The 12,592-nt window shown below is 44.4% G+C and overlaps 1 protein-coding gene across 2 annotated transcripts in view; it reads right to left on the reverse strand.

The window, feature by feature from the left end:
- Nucleotides 1–12,592, reverse strand: part of STAT1 (signal transducer and activator of transcription 1) — a 42,873-nt gene that overhangs the window by 6,961 nt on the left and 23,320 nt on the right. For both annotated transcript variants that reach the window (XM_036857728.1, XM_036857729.1), the window contains exons 12-22: nt 12,319–12,378; nt 9,784–9,813; nt 9,587–9,680; nt 8,339–8,380; nt 6,973–7,056; nt 6,428–6,526; nt 5,190–5,325; nt 3,735–3,784; nt 2,919–3,013; nt 1,994–2,139; nt 255–440 (exon numbers count right to left, since the gene is read on the reverse strand). In XM_036857728.1, the coding sequence (XP_036713623.1) occupies nt 255–440; nt 1,994–2,139; nt 2,919–3,013; nt 3,735–3,784; nt 5,190–5,325; nt 6,428–6,526; nt 6,973–7,056; nt 8,339–8,380; nt 9,587–9,680; nt 9,784–9,813; nt 12,319–12,378 (1,022 nt within the window). The remainder of the gene's footprint in view (nt 1–254; nt 441–1,993; nt 2,140–2,918; nt 3,014–3,734; nt 3,785–5,189; nt 5,326–6,427; nt 6,527–6,972; nt 7,057–8,338; nt 8,381–9,586; nt 9,681–9,783; nt 9,814–12,318; nt 12,379–12,592) is intronic.

Raw genomic sequence — 12,592 nt, forward strand, 5'->3', positions numbered from 1 at the left:
AATGTATTATGTTTCAACTGCGCTGTTTATTAGAAAGCCAGCTTTTACCAATTCAAAAGAAGGGGTGGGCTAGTGACATGGCATGGGGGAGTCTGTGCTGGCACCCTGCACTGATAGGAAGGCAAGGGCAGTGTGTGGGGTGAAAGCCTGTCTCCCGCAAAGCTCTGGACTAGATGAAGGGAGAACACGACCACAGGAACGGTCGGGCTGTGCTATGACGCATCGGGCAATGCTTGCACACTCTGCCCACTTACCTTCCTTTGGCCTGGAGTAGTACTTTCCAAAGGCATGGTCTTTATCAATATTTGGATACAGAAACTTCAAGGGATTCTCTGGAATATTCTCAGCGGCCATGACTTTGTAATTGCGAATAATGTCAGGGAAAGTAACAGCAGAAAGTTCTTTCTTTGTGTAGGGTTCAACCGCATGGAAGCAAGATTCTAAAAGGAAGAAAAAGCAAAGTGAGTCCCCACAGAATATCCCGCAACAATAGAGGAGAGAAACAAACACTGCAGAGTTTATGGATTTGACAGAACCTGGTAAGAACTAAACACAATCTAGGAGTTACATCACAGAGCGTGTAACTCCTTTATTCCTAAACAGATTATTATCCTTTCTTTAAAATAGGAAAAATAAAGGCCATCATTACTCTCGGGAATACTGCATTTGTCATTATTTACTTAGATTTGTACGTCTAGCCAAAAGAAATTTATTAAATACCTTTAAAATAACTAATTACTAATTGGGTCTTCTTGGCTCAAGCCATAGATTAAGTTACTAGAAGATAAACTCACTTTGTCTTACTTTTCATATTGAAAAATGAAAATCAACAACAACAACACATGGAAAACAACTTTTTAAACAAACCAAAAAGAGACCCTATTTGCTATTTTTTTCTCTAATCCTTAATGTAAAAAAACACAGTTTAATTCACTCCTGGTCTTAGTCCCAGACTTCATTGGAATCCTGCTTCCTAACTGATCCAGGATTTCACTTTTGGGGCACACATTCCAGAGGCTGCTGTCAGGTGCTCTGGGGACTCTGCCCTAGAACTTCAGACCAAAGCTTTGTAGCTGGTGCTGCCCTGCTTTCAACTTTCCGGTTGCCAACGGTTTTCATCTTTGTCTGGTTTGCTAGTTCCACCTCTCAGCAAGTTCAGGAAAAGAACTACCAGGGGAGAAGAAGAAAAGGGCAGGCTCTACCATCTCCTGTCCTCACTGGGCTCTAATCCCAGCTCTCCTGTTTTTTTACCAGAAGAAAAAAAAAAATAGAACAAGAAAAGTATCCCATCTTTTTGCATCTTCTAACTGAAAGCGTAAGTCACTGGAACAAATCAGTTTTCCCTCCAATCCTTCAAACAGAGCAAACTACAAGCAAGAGTGAAAAGTCACCAATTTGTCTTTATCACTTTCTTGTCTCCACTGAAACCTGTTTCTCATTCCCCAGAAACCTGTTTCATAACGCGTAGGTTTTCGGAATTGTTTTTGCCATGGATGCACTTGGTCAAATAGAAACCCAAGATATAACCCAGATAAACGTGCACGAGCCTTCTCTGTCAGAAGGCAGGGTGGAGGGCTGCACCCAGTCCCAGGACCCCTCTCACAGAGCCTGCCCTCATCTGTGCACATCCACGTGGGATTCCCTTCCGTGGGTCTGGAAGCTCACGCCTGTGCGCTATGGGTTTCCTCCCAATAAATGACTGCCAGTCATACTGACTCGCATCTTTCACCTACAGGTGACAAACCTGACAAAAAGGAAAGAATGTGGCCTTGTCTTTTAAAAAAAAACCATCATTTGCACAATATGTTCCAGGCAACGAATCCCAAATAGCCCTTGGTGATGTATTAAATTCTACTGGGGAAGCTCAGCTGGGGATAAGTGGAGGAGCTGCAATTGTATGTCAAAAGCTCATTATTTGTATGAGTTGATTTGCAGCGAAGAAGGGCTTGCACCCACATTTTGAATCGGTGTGTGTGCAGGTGTCTTGGCTTACCACCGCCATTCTGGGGCCGCTCCACCCATGTGAACGTGATGGCCCCTTCCCGGCAGCTCTCACTGAACCGCAGCAAGAATGTCCCCGGCTGCTGGTCCTTCAGCAGAGCCCGCTCTCGCTCCTTGCTGATAAAGCCCACGATACACCTGCACATGGAAAGGGATTGATGGAGGTACTCTGAGGTTCAGTCATGACTGTAATTTTCACGTTCACTTACAAATCAAGATGACTACAACTTGACACAAGAACACAGGATAGAAATGTATCGACTATTTTAGATGCTTTAAAATCTATTTCGTTGATACTTCAGGAAGCATTTCACTCATACATATATATGCTGAAGTCCTAACAAAGCTCATTAACATGGTGCCCGTTGGATGCTACAGATGATCAATAAATACTTGCTGGATCAATGAGCCTTTCATTTTCACCTGGGGATTCTGAAGGCCATGAAAATGTCTGAATTCATGCATCCTTTCTAGTGAAGAGAAAGGCTCAGACAATCCATTTTCATATTCTAGACCTCTGACCAAGTTAAAGTCTTTGCTGAAATATCAACTGACCCTGGGAAAACATTAGAAACAATTTACCGAGTCAAAAAAGTTTTTTCTTCCTTACTTGGAGGCAATAAAACAGGTGCTCAAGAAATTTTTGTAGAATGAATGAAGGCATGAATGGCACTCAGGGTTTTTAAATTTAGCTTTGAAAATTCATATACATATACTATGGAAATATAATTTTAATCTTATGAGGGTCTACTATCGTGAATGCCTGAAGGGACAGCCTGCAAGCATCTGTTTCTGTGAGATGCACCCAAGTCTTGCCAAATAATGAAGTCTGTCTGGGTCAGGCCTATCTCAGCCTTGCAGTAATGGAGTGTGTGCTCAACATATGTTTCAAAAATACACCTATCAATGGCCCTTACCCATCATTCCAGAGACAGAGCAGGTGTTTTTTAATGAGTTCAAGGATGCTTTCAATCCAAAGCCAGAAAGGAAAATTTTTATCATTTATATTTTCCTGCAAGTATACAGATGCACACACACATTAGAAACCAAGAAATCCAAAACAGTGACTTAGCATGTCTCCTCCCGCCATCAGGTTTTAGTTTGCAAAGACTGCCCAGCTGCCAAAGCTAGCACTGCCCCCTACAGAGCCGTCCCTCCCCTCTTACCAGCTTTCAGACACCAAGCTCTCCATTTCCTGAGCCAGGCTCTGTCTGCTTCCCTCTCCAAACATTAGCGACCCAGCCAGGGAATGACCTCCAGGGTGATCCCAGAATACCAGTTGCCTTCACACTACTAAACTCCAGTAGCGTGAGCTTGTCAGCACTGTCTGGTGACCCTACCGGGGTCTGATTATTCCCCCCCAACTGGTCTCACTGCTTGAGCAGGCTCAAGACACCCCTCCGGCCCAGCGGGCTGTCGACGCCGGCACAGACCACACGTTACTCATGGACGGGGCTAAAACGCTGCCAGGCCAGGGGTCAGCGTGAGCAAACAGAAGACTCATGTCGGATATGAGAGAATGTTATCACCCAGGCAGGTGCTTCCTGTCAGACTCGCGCTTGGAGACTAACCTTCAGGGCGCTGAAGGAAAGTAAACAACTTGCCCTAGGGGTTCCGTGGGCGAGAGGAACACGCCAAAGCAAGCACAGTGCAGCCGGCACCAGGGCGAGAAATCCGAGACCCTCAACAGAGAGCGGAAAGCACTCAGAGCATAAACTCCAGACAGCACCCACCTTACAGAAGCGAGTCCATGGAATAAGACCATCAGGGCCAGCACTGGGACCTAAACAAATAAAAATAAGTTTTTTAAGGAAATGGAAATCAATTCTGAAGCTCTGGCTGGACTGATGGCTGTTGTATTTGCTCTCAAAGCGCCAACACTCAACAAAGGAAGGTTGTGTGTACACAGTGGATATTCTCAGATTCACTAATACAATCACTTGTGCTTTCTGGAGAAGCCTCGATTTGGTTCCCCTTGTGCAGTATCATTTCCCATTGCTTCCCTCTCCCTCCTTGGCAGGCTCCTCTCCCGGTGACCCTGAGAAATTTTTTTCAAGTTCAAACTAAGACCAAGATCACCCCTAGGTGATCGATTTAACTGACACTTGACTTTACAAGATTATTTTAGATATTAATTAGGCATTTCCCTCAGCCCTCCTCCAAATAGGACACAGGCTCAGGGAGGTCGATGCAAGTCAAAAGCCCAGTGAGAGAAATGAGAGGGGAAGGAAGCCTCGGGGTTATCAGCTACATAAATTGAAGAAGCCTGGCCGTAAGACGTGGTGAGCCTGACATCTCTCTTCACAGAGAATCCCAAATAAGCCACTGTAGGCAGAAAAGATATCTGTCTTAACTCTCACCAAATAAGGGAAAGGAATAGGAATGACTTCTTACTTTTTATTAAATTGCACAAGACTCTCACTGTGACAGCTGCATGGCCAAGAGAAGGCACTGCTGAGAGCCATTTGGTTAGGAAAAGCCTACTGGTGTTTGCAGTACATGCAGTTCTGCTATATAGAAAGCAAATCTGAAAAGAAGGTGACCGTGGATTTTTAAAGAAATAGTTCAGATAGGCCCATTCATTGAAGATCTGACCTTGAGACTAGTAGGTCTTAGATTTGCTTAGTGTGGGACACTAATAAATCCATGACATTAGCCACTGAAAGGGAATTCTCTATCATGGGCTGCACCCTGCCCATCAGGCAGTGCTGGTCACGGGCATCCTCCTGATGTGGACAGTGTCTCCTCACACCTGGGCCACCTGAGGTACGAGACCTGGGCGTGTGCTGTGTGGTGGGCAGCCCGAGGACCTTATTCTTAACATGTTGGGGGCTTACTGTTTTTCTCCCCAAGGTTAATAAAACTTCATATTTCTCAAAGAATTTATTTTAGCCACAAGTAATATATTTTACATAATTTAGACAGCTTTCCCCTAGGAACCCTGTTCAGAAATGTTAATATGAGATAATGGGGAAATGATTCATTTAAATCTTTTATCAGGTCTCTATCTCCTTCTAAGGTGAGGCATCATTCTCACTTAGCTATAATAAACTGCTGCTGGAAAAGCCAATAGATTTTAACACTCTCCTACCCTGAACAAAATAAAGAGCAAAGAGGAGGAAAGGAGCAAGTCAAGATATTTTATGAATATCAATTGTTAGTTACGTAAAAAGTGAATATGCTCATACCAAGAAGTTTCTCTCCCAGCATGTTCAGCTGGTCCACATTGAGACCTCTTTTGGTGACAGAAGAAAACTGCCAACTCAGCACCTCTGAAAGCTGAGACCATCGTGCACAAGGTGGGTTCAGGAAGAAGGACAGATTCTAGAGAGAAAACACCCAGAAGCTAAGGGCTACTGACGAGCCACCAGTCACAAGCTTGGCACTGAAACATGGATCTGTGCCAAAGTTAGGTTCTCGTCTATGACACACAGATGTTTTCACAGCTAAAGAAGAGAAATCCTCATTATTTGCAGATTCACATTTGTGAATTCATCAACTCACTAAAATTTAACTCCCAAATCAATATTCGTGGCACTTCTGCAGTCATTTGCAGATGTACCCAGGCACACAGCAGTGAAAAGTCTGAGTTGCCAAACATGTATGTTTCCAGGTGAGGTCAAACAAAGCTATGATCTGCCTTCCTATTTCAGCTCTCATACTATACCCGAGTGTCTTTTTTGAGGTCTGTTTAGTGCCACGGTTTTTGCATGTTCATATGCTTTTTTGTTGGTGATTTCATATTTAACATGGCCCTCAAGTGCAGGGCTGAAGTGCTGTCTAGTGTTCCAAAGTGCCTTATGGAGAAAATGCATGTGATATATAAGCTTTGTTCAGATGTGAGTTATAAAGCTGCTTGCCATAAGTTCAATGTTAATGAATCAACAAGTATATTAGATAAGGGATCTTTAAACAAAACAAGGTTATGTATTGATCAGCAAATGCAAAGGTTGTGCCAGAGGCTCATGGGAACCTAACCCCGTGTTTCCCCTAGACGCAGTGGTTCAGTATCTGCCAACTCAGTGTTCACAGTGACTTTAAAGGACTTTAAGTAGTGAGTAACCAGAATCAACTGTAACTAATCAACCGTATTAGAGTATCCACACCCTAAGAATGGAGCAGGCTTATTTAGCATATATACATTTTTTAAAAAGCATAAAAATAAAGGACCTCTTCCACAGTAAAAGCCGTATGAAATTATCTGTTGCCTGAGCTTATTCACATGGAAGGAAAATCATAATTCTCATTTCTAATACATACACATGCTTTGCTTTTCCAGAATTACTCCGATCCCTAGCAATGCCACTTGAGTTGTGCCACTTTTCCTTCAACATCTGGCCCTTAAAGGGCTCTTTCAGATATGCAGAAGCTAGAGCATGAGGTCTCTGGTTAACCCCTGGTATGAAAGTAGATGTGTTTTCCATACCCTGGGTTCTGCCACCAGCATGTTGTACCACAGGATGGAGGCCCAACCACTCGGGAGCTGGCTGACATTGGAGATCACCACGATGGGCAGAGAGGTCGTCTAGAAGATGACAAAGACCTTGAAATCATCTGAATCACAGAAACATCACCTTCAGACCACTATGCAGCCTCACAACTAAGCAAGGGATTCCTTGTACATTTGCATTATCTTTTATATTTGAAAATTAAGAATGTACAGGTATGTTCTTTGGTTCGTAGTTGAATTTGTCTTTGATATATCTTTTAAGAAATAAGTTTCAATGCTTCATATAAAAAATTAACACAGGACATCTCAACTGGAACATTTAGCTTATAGTATCTGAAGGTTAATTCAGTTCTCTAGCTGCCTGAACGATTAAATTAATATCAAGATAGTACTGGCTGAAAACAATAATCTTTTTTAGCAATTAGGTAAATACATCTAAAATAAAAATTGAGAAATAAAAATACACATAACAGTTTAAAGTAAAAATAAAGTTTTCCACATCTGGAACATGGAAGTCTTACGTCAAGGTCAATGACCAAACCAGGCTGGCACAACTGGGTTTCAAAACTAAGGGAGTGAAGCTCTTCAGTAACGATGAGAGGACCCTTAAAAGAGAAAAGGGAAACAAAAGGAATAGAGCGATTCATTCACTGATCCTGCAACTTGCAAGAGCCTACTAAGCATTTTTTGCAACAGGCTGCAGAAAGCCTGAACCTAACCAGCTGCAATTCAGAAGAGCATTCCAATTTTTGACCATCTATCCCAGATTTCATTATCCCGAGTATCTCACTGTTCTCTCAAAGATCAGATTTCTGATATTATGGCAAGGGATATGGATTAAGGGGAAAAAAATGTCGATAGGGAAACAGCAACTTCTAATGGGTTTATTCATGACCTAAGGCATCCTGGCCCTCAGCCCCTTCTGAGGGTGTGTGTGGGCTGCACACCTCAGGCTGACATGGGGTGGAAAGTGTACACGTGTTCCAGGTGTGATTTTCTATCGGGAGGGCTGATTTGCATAATCCTGGCTGGTCATAAAGTGTCTTGGTATGGGTAGAAAGGTTATATAGTGTTCAGAGCACCTTCATACATATTACCTTACACGAGCATCACAACAATTTAGAACCAGAGAAATGTGGCTGCCATCCCTGCTCACAGGAGAGGAAACTAAATCCCTGGAAGGTCACAAAGATAGTCAAGATCCAAACCAGGGCTGGTCAGGCCCGGGCCGGTGCCTGTCCCACTGTCCCACACGACCTCTGCTGGCTGTCGTGGGGAAAGACAGCGTGCGTGCCATGCAGGCACAAAGGATGACAACCGGTCCAAACCAAAGCAACTCCAGGCATTCTGTCCCCTGCCCATGCTTCATATCTGAATGCCTCACAAACACAGCTCCTCAAGGACTGGCTGTGAAAATGAAACTGACAGAAGGATGACGCACTGGGTAGGGGACACGTGGCAGGAAAACCCTCTCGGCACACATCGCTTTTGGCAGGGCAGTCATGAAGCTGGCCTCTAGTTCTAGCTCTGACAGGTAACTCCCTGTGCACCCTTAGCTAAATCCTGCAAACTTCCTGTGGTCCAACTTCTCCACCTGTGAAATGTGAATAACACAGTAGCCCCCCCGTACCTACTCTGCTGGGCTGTCTGTTGAGGGTCCAATAAATTCATGTGCAGAATCACTTGACAACCATAAAGCACAAGCACAGAGTGGTTTTACCGTTATGACAGATACACCATGTCCCAAAGCTTGTCCACTGCCCTTCCCTGCTGGGTCTTCCTGCTGCTCGCCCCTCTGTGAGGGGTCCCTGGCCCCCGGGGCCACGGAGCCAACCTCACTGGACAGACCTGCTAGTTAGAGACCAATCACAAGAGAGAAAGACTCACCTCGTTGGTTCTGGCACCGGCATTTTTCTGTTCTTTCAGTTGCTACAAAAAAAAACAAAAAAAATCTTAGTAAACAGTACCATAATCATCAAAGTTGCTATTTTCATCTACAAATCAAACCAAAATGAGGACTCAGAAAGAATGAAGGAAGTGAAATTATTTTCAGAATGCGGAACAGGAGGTGAAGCGACCCTTGTGTGGGTTCACGAGGCAGAGTGGCTTTTCCCAGCATTCCGACCCCCTGCGGACGCCACAGGGCTCAGAAGCATCCCAGGGAGCACCGTCCTGCTCCCTCCCCCAGGCTAGCTTTTCCCGAACCAGCCCCCATCGCCTGCATTCGCTGCTGTTTCATGCTCCCCAGGCTCAGGGCACAGCTTCTCTTGCCTTTCCCTCCGCAGAGTCTCCCAGGCCTGTGACTCAGGCCTCTAAGACTGCCCTCAAAAGGACTTCAACCACGCAGGTTATAAGGGAGCAACTTGGAGCCCCCAGAGCAGCTCTGGACACCCTCAGACTCCTGGGTTGGACCGAGGCTCTCACACAAGGTCTAGCTTCCCAACTATGAGTTTGCGGGTTCACGAAATGGTTGCCAATAAAAAAAAGGATGCTTTGAACCTCCCTGCAGGCTCCAACCCAGAAAGTGCGCAGGGCTCAGCACCAACACATCTACAGAACAACTGGCAGCCCTGATTTTCAGGGAGAGAGGAGAGAAGGCACCACCCATTTAAACCCCTCTGCTGATTTCCACTGCCTGGTGCCCGGGCCCTACTCCTCTGGAGACAGTGGTTGTGGGCAAGACCCCAGGAGGGAGGTGGTGAAGAAGGGGCCAAAGAGAGACTCCTGGGGCCTGCCACGCTTGGAGGGGGAGAAGGAACGGTCAGGATGTGGGGCAATAATGACCTCTGGGAAAATTCCAAGAATCTAGAGTGAGTGATCACTGAGGTCCTGGAGGAACCATGTACAGATAGCTTATGTGCACACTGGTTTATGGAATATTTTACTGAGATCACTACCCCCCCAAAGAAGGTATCTCTGAGAGAAAGACTGGCAGGAAACAGAGTGAACAGTCCTGGGATAAGGAGGAGGAACCAAGATTCCCCAAGTGCTGCTGAAGTCACCAGCCATGAATTCTAGGAAGTCTTCTCCTAGGGGGTGCCCTGCCCATCACACAGGGCACTAAGTGCCACTCGATCACAAATCAAGTCTTAATAAACCAGACACAACAGAAAAGGAGGAAACTGATCTCCTTACCAGGTGTCGGAATTCTGCCGCCAGACTTCCATTGGTGGACTCCTCCATGTTCATCACCTTCGTGTGAGTGCCCAAAATGTTGAACTTTCTAAACCTAGACAATACGGGGTACAAATACTTAAAAGGCTGGGAACTGTTAAACCAACACATAAACAAACAAAGTGATAGTAAAATATAGCGCAAAGTACTTCACGTACCCTTTCACTGTATTTCTCTCATTCACATCTCTGCAAAAAGAAGAAAAAATATATATATATATATGATCATATATGTGTATTTAAAATTTGAGATAAGTTTTAACAAAAATATAAAAGTACAAGATCAATAACAAATAATGGGGCTGTTCAGCCCTTTCATTCACTCACTCAGTCCCTCAATCAACCCGCACCAGCACTGCCAAGTTTTGCTGAGTGACCTTGGGCAAATAAACTGTCTGGGCCTCACCTTTCTCCACTGTACGTCATGCTAATAGCACCAACCATACAGGACACTGGGAGAAGGAAACTTGTTACCCGGTGAAGAGAGCACAGAGCACACCCTCAGTAAACGTAAGCCTGAGTTACGGCTATTTGTTGAGCAGTGACTCAGTCGGTGCCTTTCCGAGGCACCGAGCTAAGCACTGGGGACTGAGCAGAGAGCACTGTTCTGTGGCTACACAACTCAGAGGACCTTCCAAAATGACAGCTCGATCCTTATTTTTGTTCTCTGTTATTTTTAACGCTTTCAGAGAAGTGCTTGAATAGTCAATTATTTGGGGAAACTATCAAGTTTAAGTTTTAAATCTGAGGTTAAAATCTTGAGAGACCTGTATCTTATACAAATGCAGCAATAACGTCGTCATGTTCTGGACAAATAATGTATCTGTCAGGCACAGGCGAAGGTTAAGAGATCATTAGCGCACTCATAGTTAAATGAGTTAGCTTCCTTTCCTGTCTCAACTAGAAGTTCAATGCTTTTGTGAATGAGAATCACCGTCAGTTATAACAGTGACCAATTTTCCTGTCTGGAAAAAAAAAAAAAAAGAACTTACACTTCATAACCATGGAATATTTCTAATGACCAAGAAGCCAGCCTTGGCATATGACAATTAGCTAACTCGACACTTCACCTGGACTTCACCACTTCCCCCCAGCGTCCTTTTCCTGCCCCAGGACTCCAGCCAGGAGCCCACGTTACATTTGTCATCATATCACCCTAGCTTCCTCTGGTCTGTAACACGTTCTCACACGTTCCTAGTCTTTGAAGTTTTTGACACTTTTGAGTATCACTGCTCAGGTGTTTTATGGAATGTCCTTCAACTTGAGTTTCTCCAGTGTGGCATCTCAGTTTTTTAAATTGTGGTAAAATATACATAACAGAAAATTTTAAGTATTTTAAGCATGCAGTTCAGTAGCATTAAATATACCCACACTGTTGTGCAAAAAAAGAAAATTCACAATAAAAGGAATAGTGTGATACAAAGCTACCTTGTCAAAGCTAAGAAGAAAACTCAGAACTGGAACAGACAGAAAAGACAGAAGAGCAAGAACAAACTGAGACAGAGACTGAGTTAAGCAGAGTGAGGTAAACTGTAGTGGCCACAAAGCCTCTGCAGCTTTTCCTTTCAAGAGACAGAATGTATTTCCCTGTCCCTTGAATCTCAGGGGACTTTGACTTGCTTTTCCCCACACGATGGATGGGAGTGGTGCCGTACAAGTTCCAAGTCTAGCCTAACAGGCCCAGCACGCTGCTGCTCTGACCCGCTTGGAACACCACTGCCGTATGAGAAAGCCCAGGCTGGCCTCTTTGAGAGCCCGACAGAGAAGGGCCCAGTTATCCCAGCAGAAACAGACACATACAAGGCCATGCTAGACCACCCAGCAACAACCAAGCCAGCCCAGACCAGAAGGACCACACACAGCCCACAGCATAAGAGAAATTAATAAGTTTTAGAGTTGAAGCCACTAAGTTTGGGGGTTTTTAATGCAGCAAAAGTAAACTGATACACAGAGAAACCAAAGATGATGGGAGAAAAGCAAAGGCACAGACTATGCTACAAAGAAGGCTATAGTTACAGGAATGGAAAGAGATAAAAAGCCAGAGGAAAATGACTTGGATTATCATAAATGGTTTTGAAACTTGGTAAACCAGTATGTTACACGCACCAACAAAAGCATTAAATATATCAAGGGGGGATGGCAGGGGCTAAGCCATCTTGTTCCTTAATGTAAGTGCTTAGGTCACTGATAGTTCAGGTCCAGGGACTGAGGACAAAACAGGATGGGCCTGCTCCATTTAGACCCCATGAGAGATCCTGCCCATTCCTGGGTTCTTACTGCCCAGAATAGACAAGTGTGAAGCCCGCAGGCTCCACACAGGCCCCCCAGAATGCTGTCAGCTTCACTCCAGAAACAAGTCCACACTGGCTGCAGAATCATGGTGGCCTGGAGTTTGATCAAGGGCCCTTCCTCTAGGGCTGGCCTAGGAGGAGGGGTGGTAGCTGCTTGGAGACTTGATCATTACAAGCTCATATGCATAAAATGCACTCATTCTTTTGTTCACTTATAGTCTAAAAAGGCACAAGCACGTTGATACCAGCTCTAGGGGATGCTCCCAACATCCAGAACAGGCGCTATCAATTTAAATGTGCCGGGATCACTTACAAACGGCCCCAGTGCAAAAGTCCATGTTTAGTTAACAAAGCCAACATTTCAATAGTACGTGTATCTTAGATAATATTAAAGATATCTTACTTATCAAATAAGACTTTGACTTTCAAGTTATAATTCAGCTCTTGCAATTTCACCAACAATCTGAAAAGAAAAAAGTCATAATTACTTTTTTTCTTTTTCAATAAAGTTTCTTTTTTTTTTTTTTTTTAAACTTTGGGTTTATTTATTTTATTTTCTTAATTTATGGCTGTGTTGGGTCTTCGTTTCTGTGCGAGGGCCTTCTCCAGTTGCAGCAAGTGGGGGCCACTCCTCATCGCGGTGCGCAGGCCTCTCACCATCGCGGCCTCTCCCGTTG

Source organism: Balaenoptera musculus, chromosome 7, assembly GCF_009873245.2.
Source record: "Balaenoptera musculus isolate JJ_BM4_2016_0621 chromosome 7, mBalMus1.pri.v3, whole genome shotgun sequence".
Classification (NCBI taxonomy): Eukaryota; Metazoa; Chordata; class Mammalia; order Artiodactyla; family Balaenopteridae; genus Balaenoptera; species Balaenoptera musculus.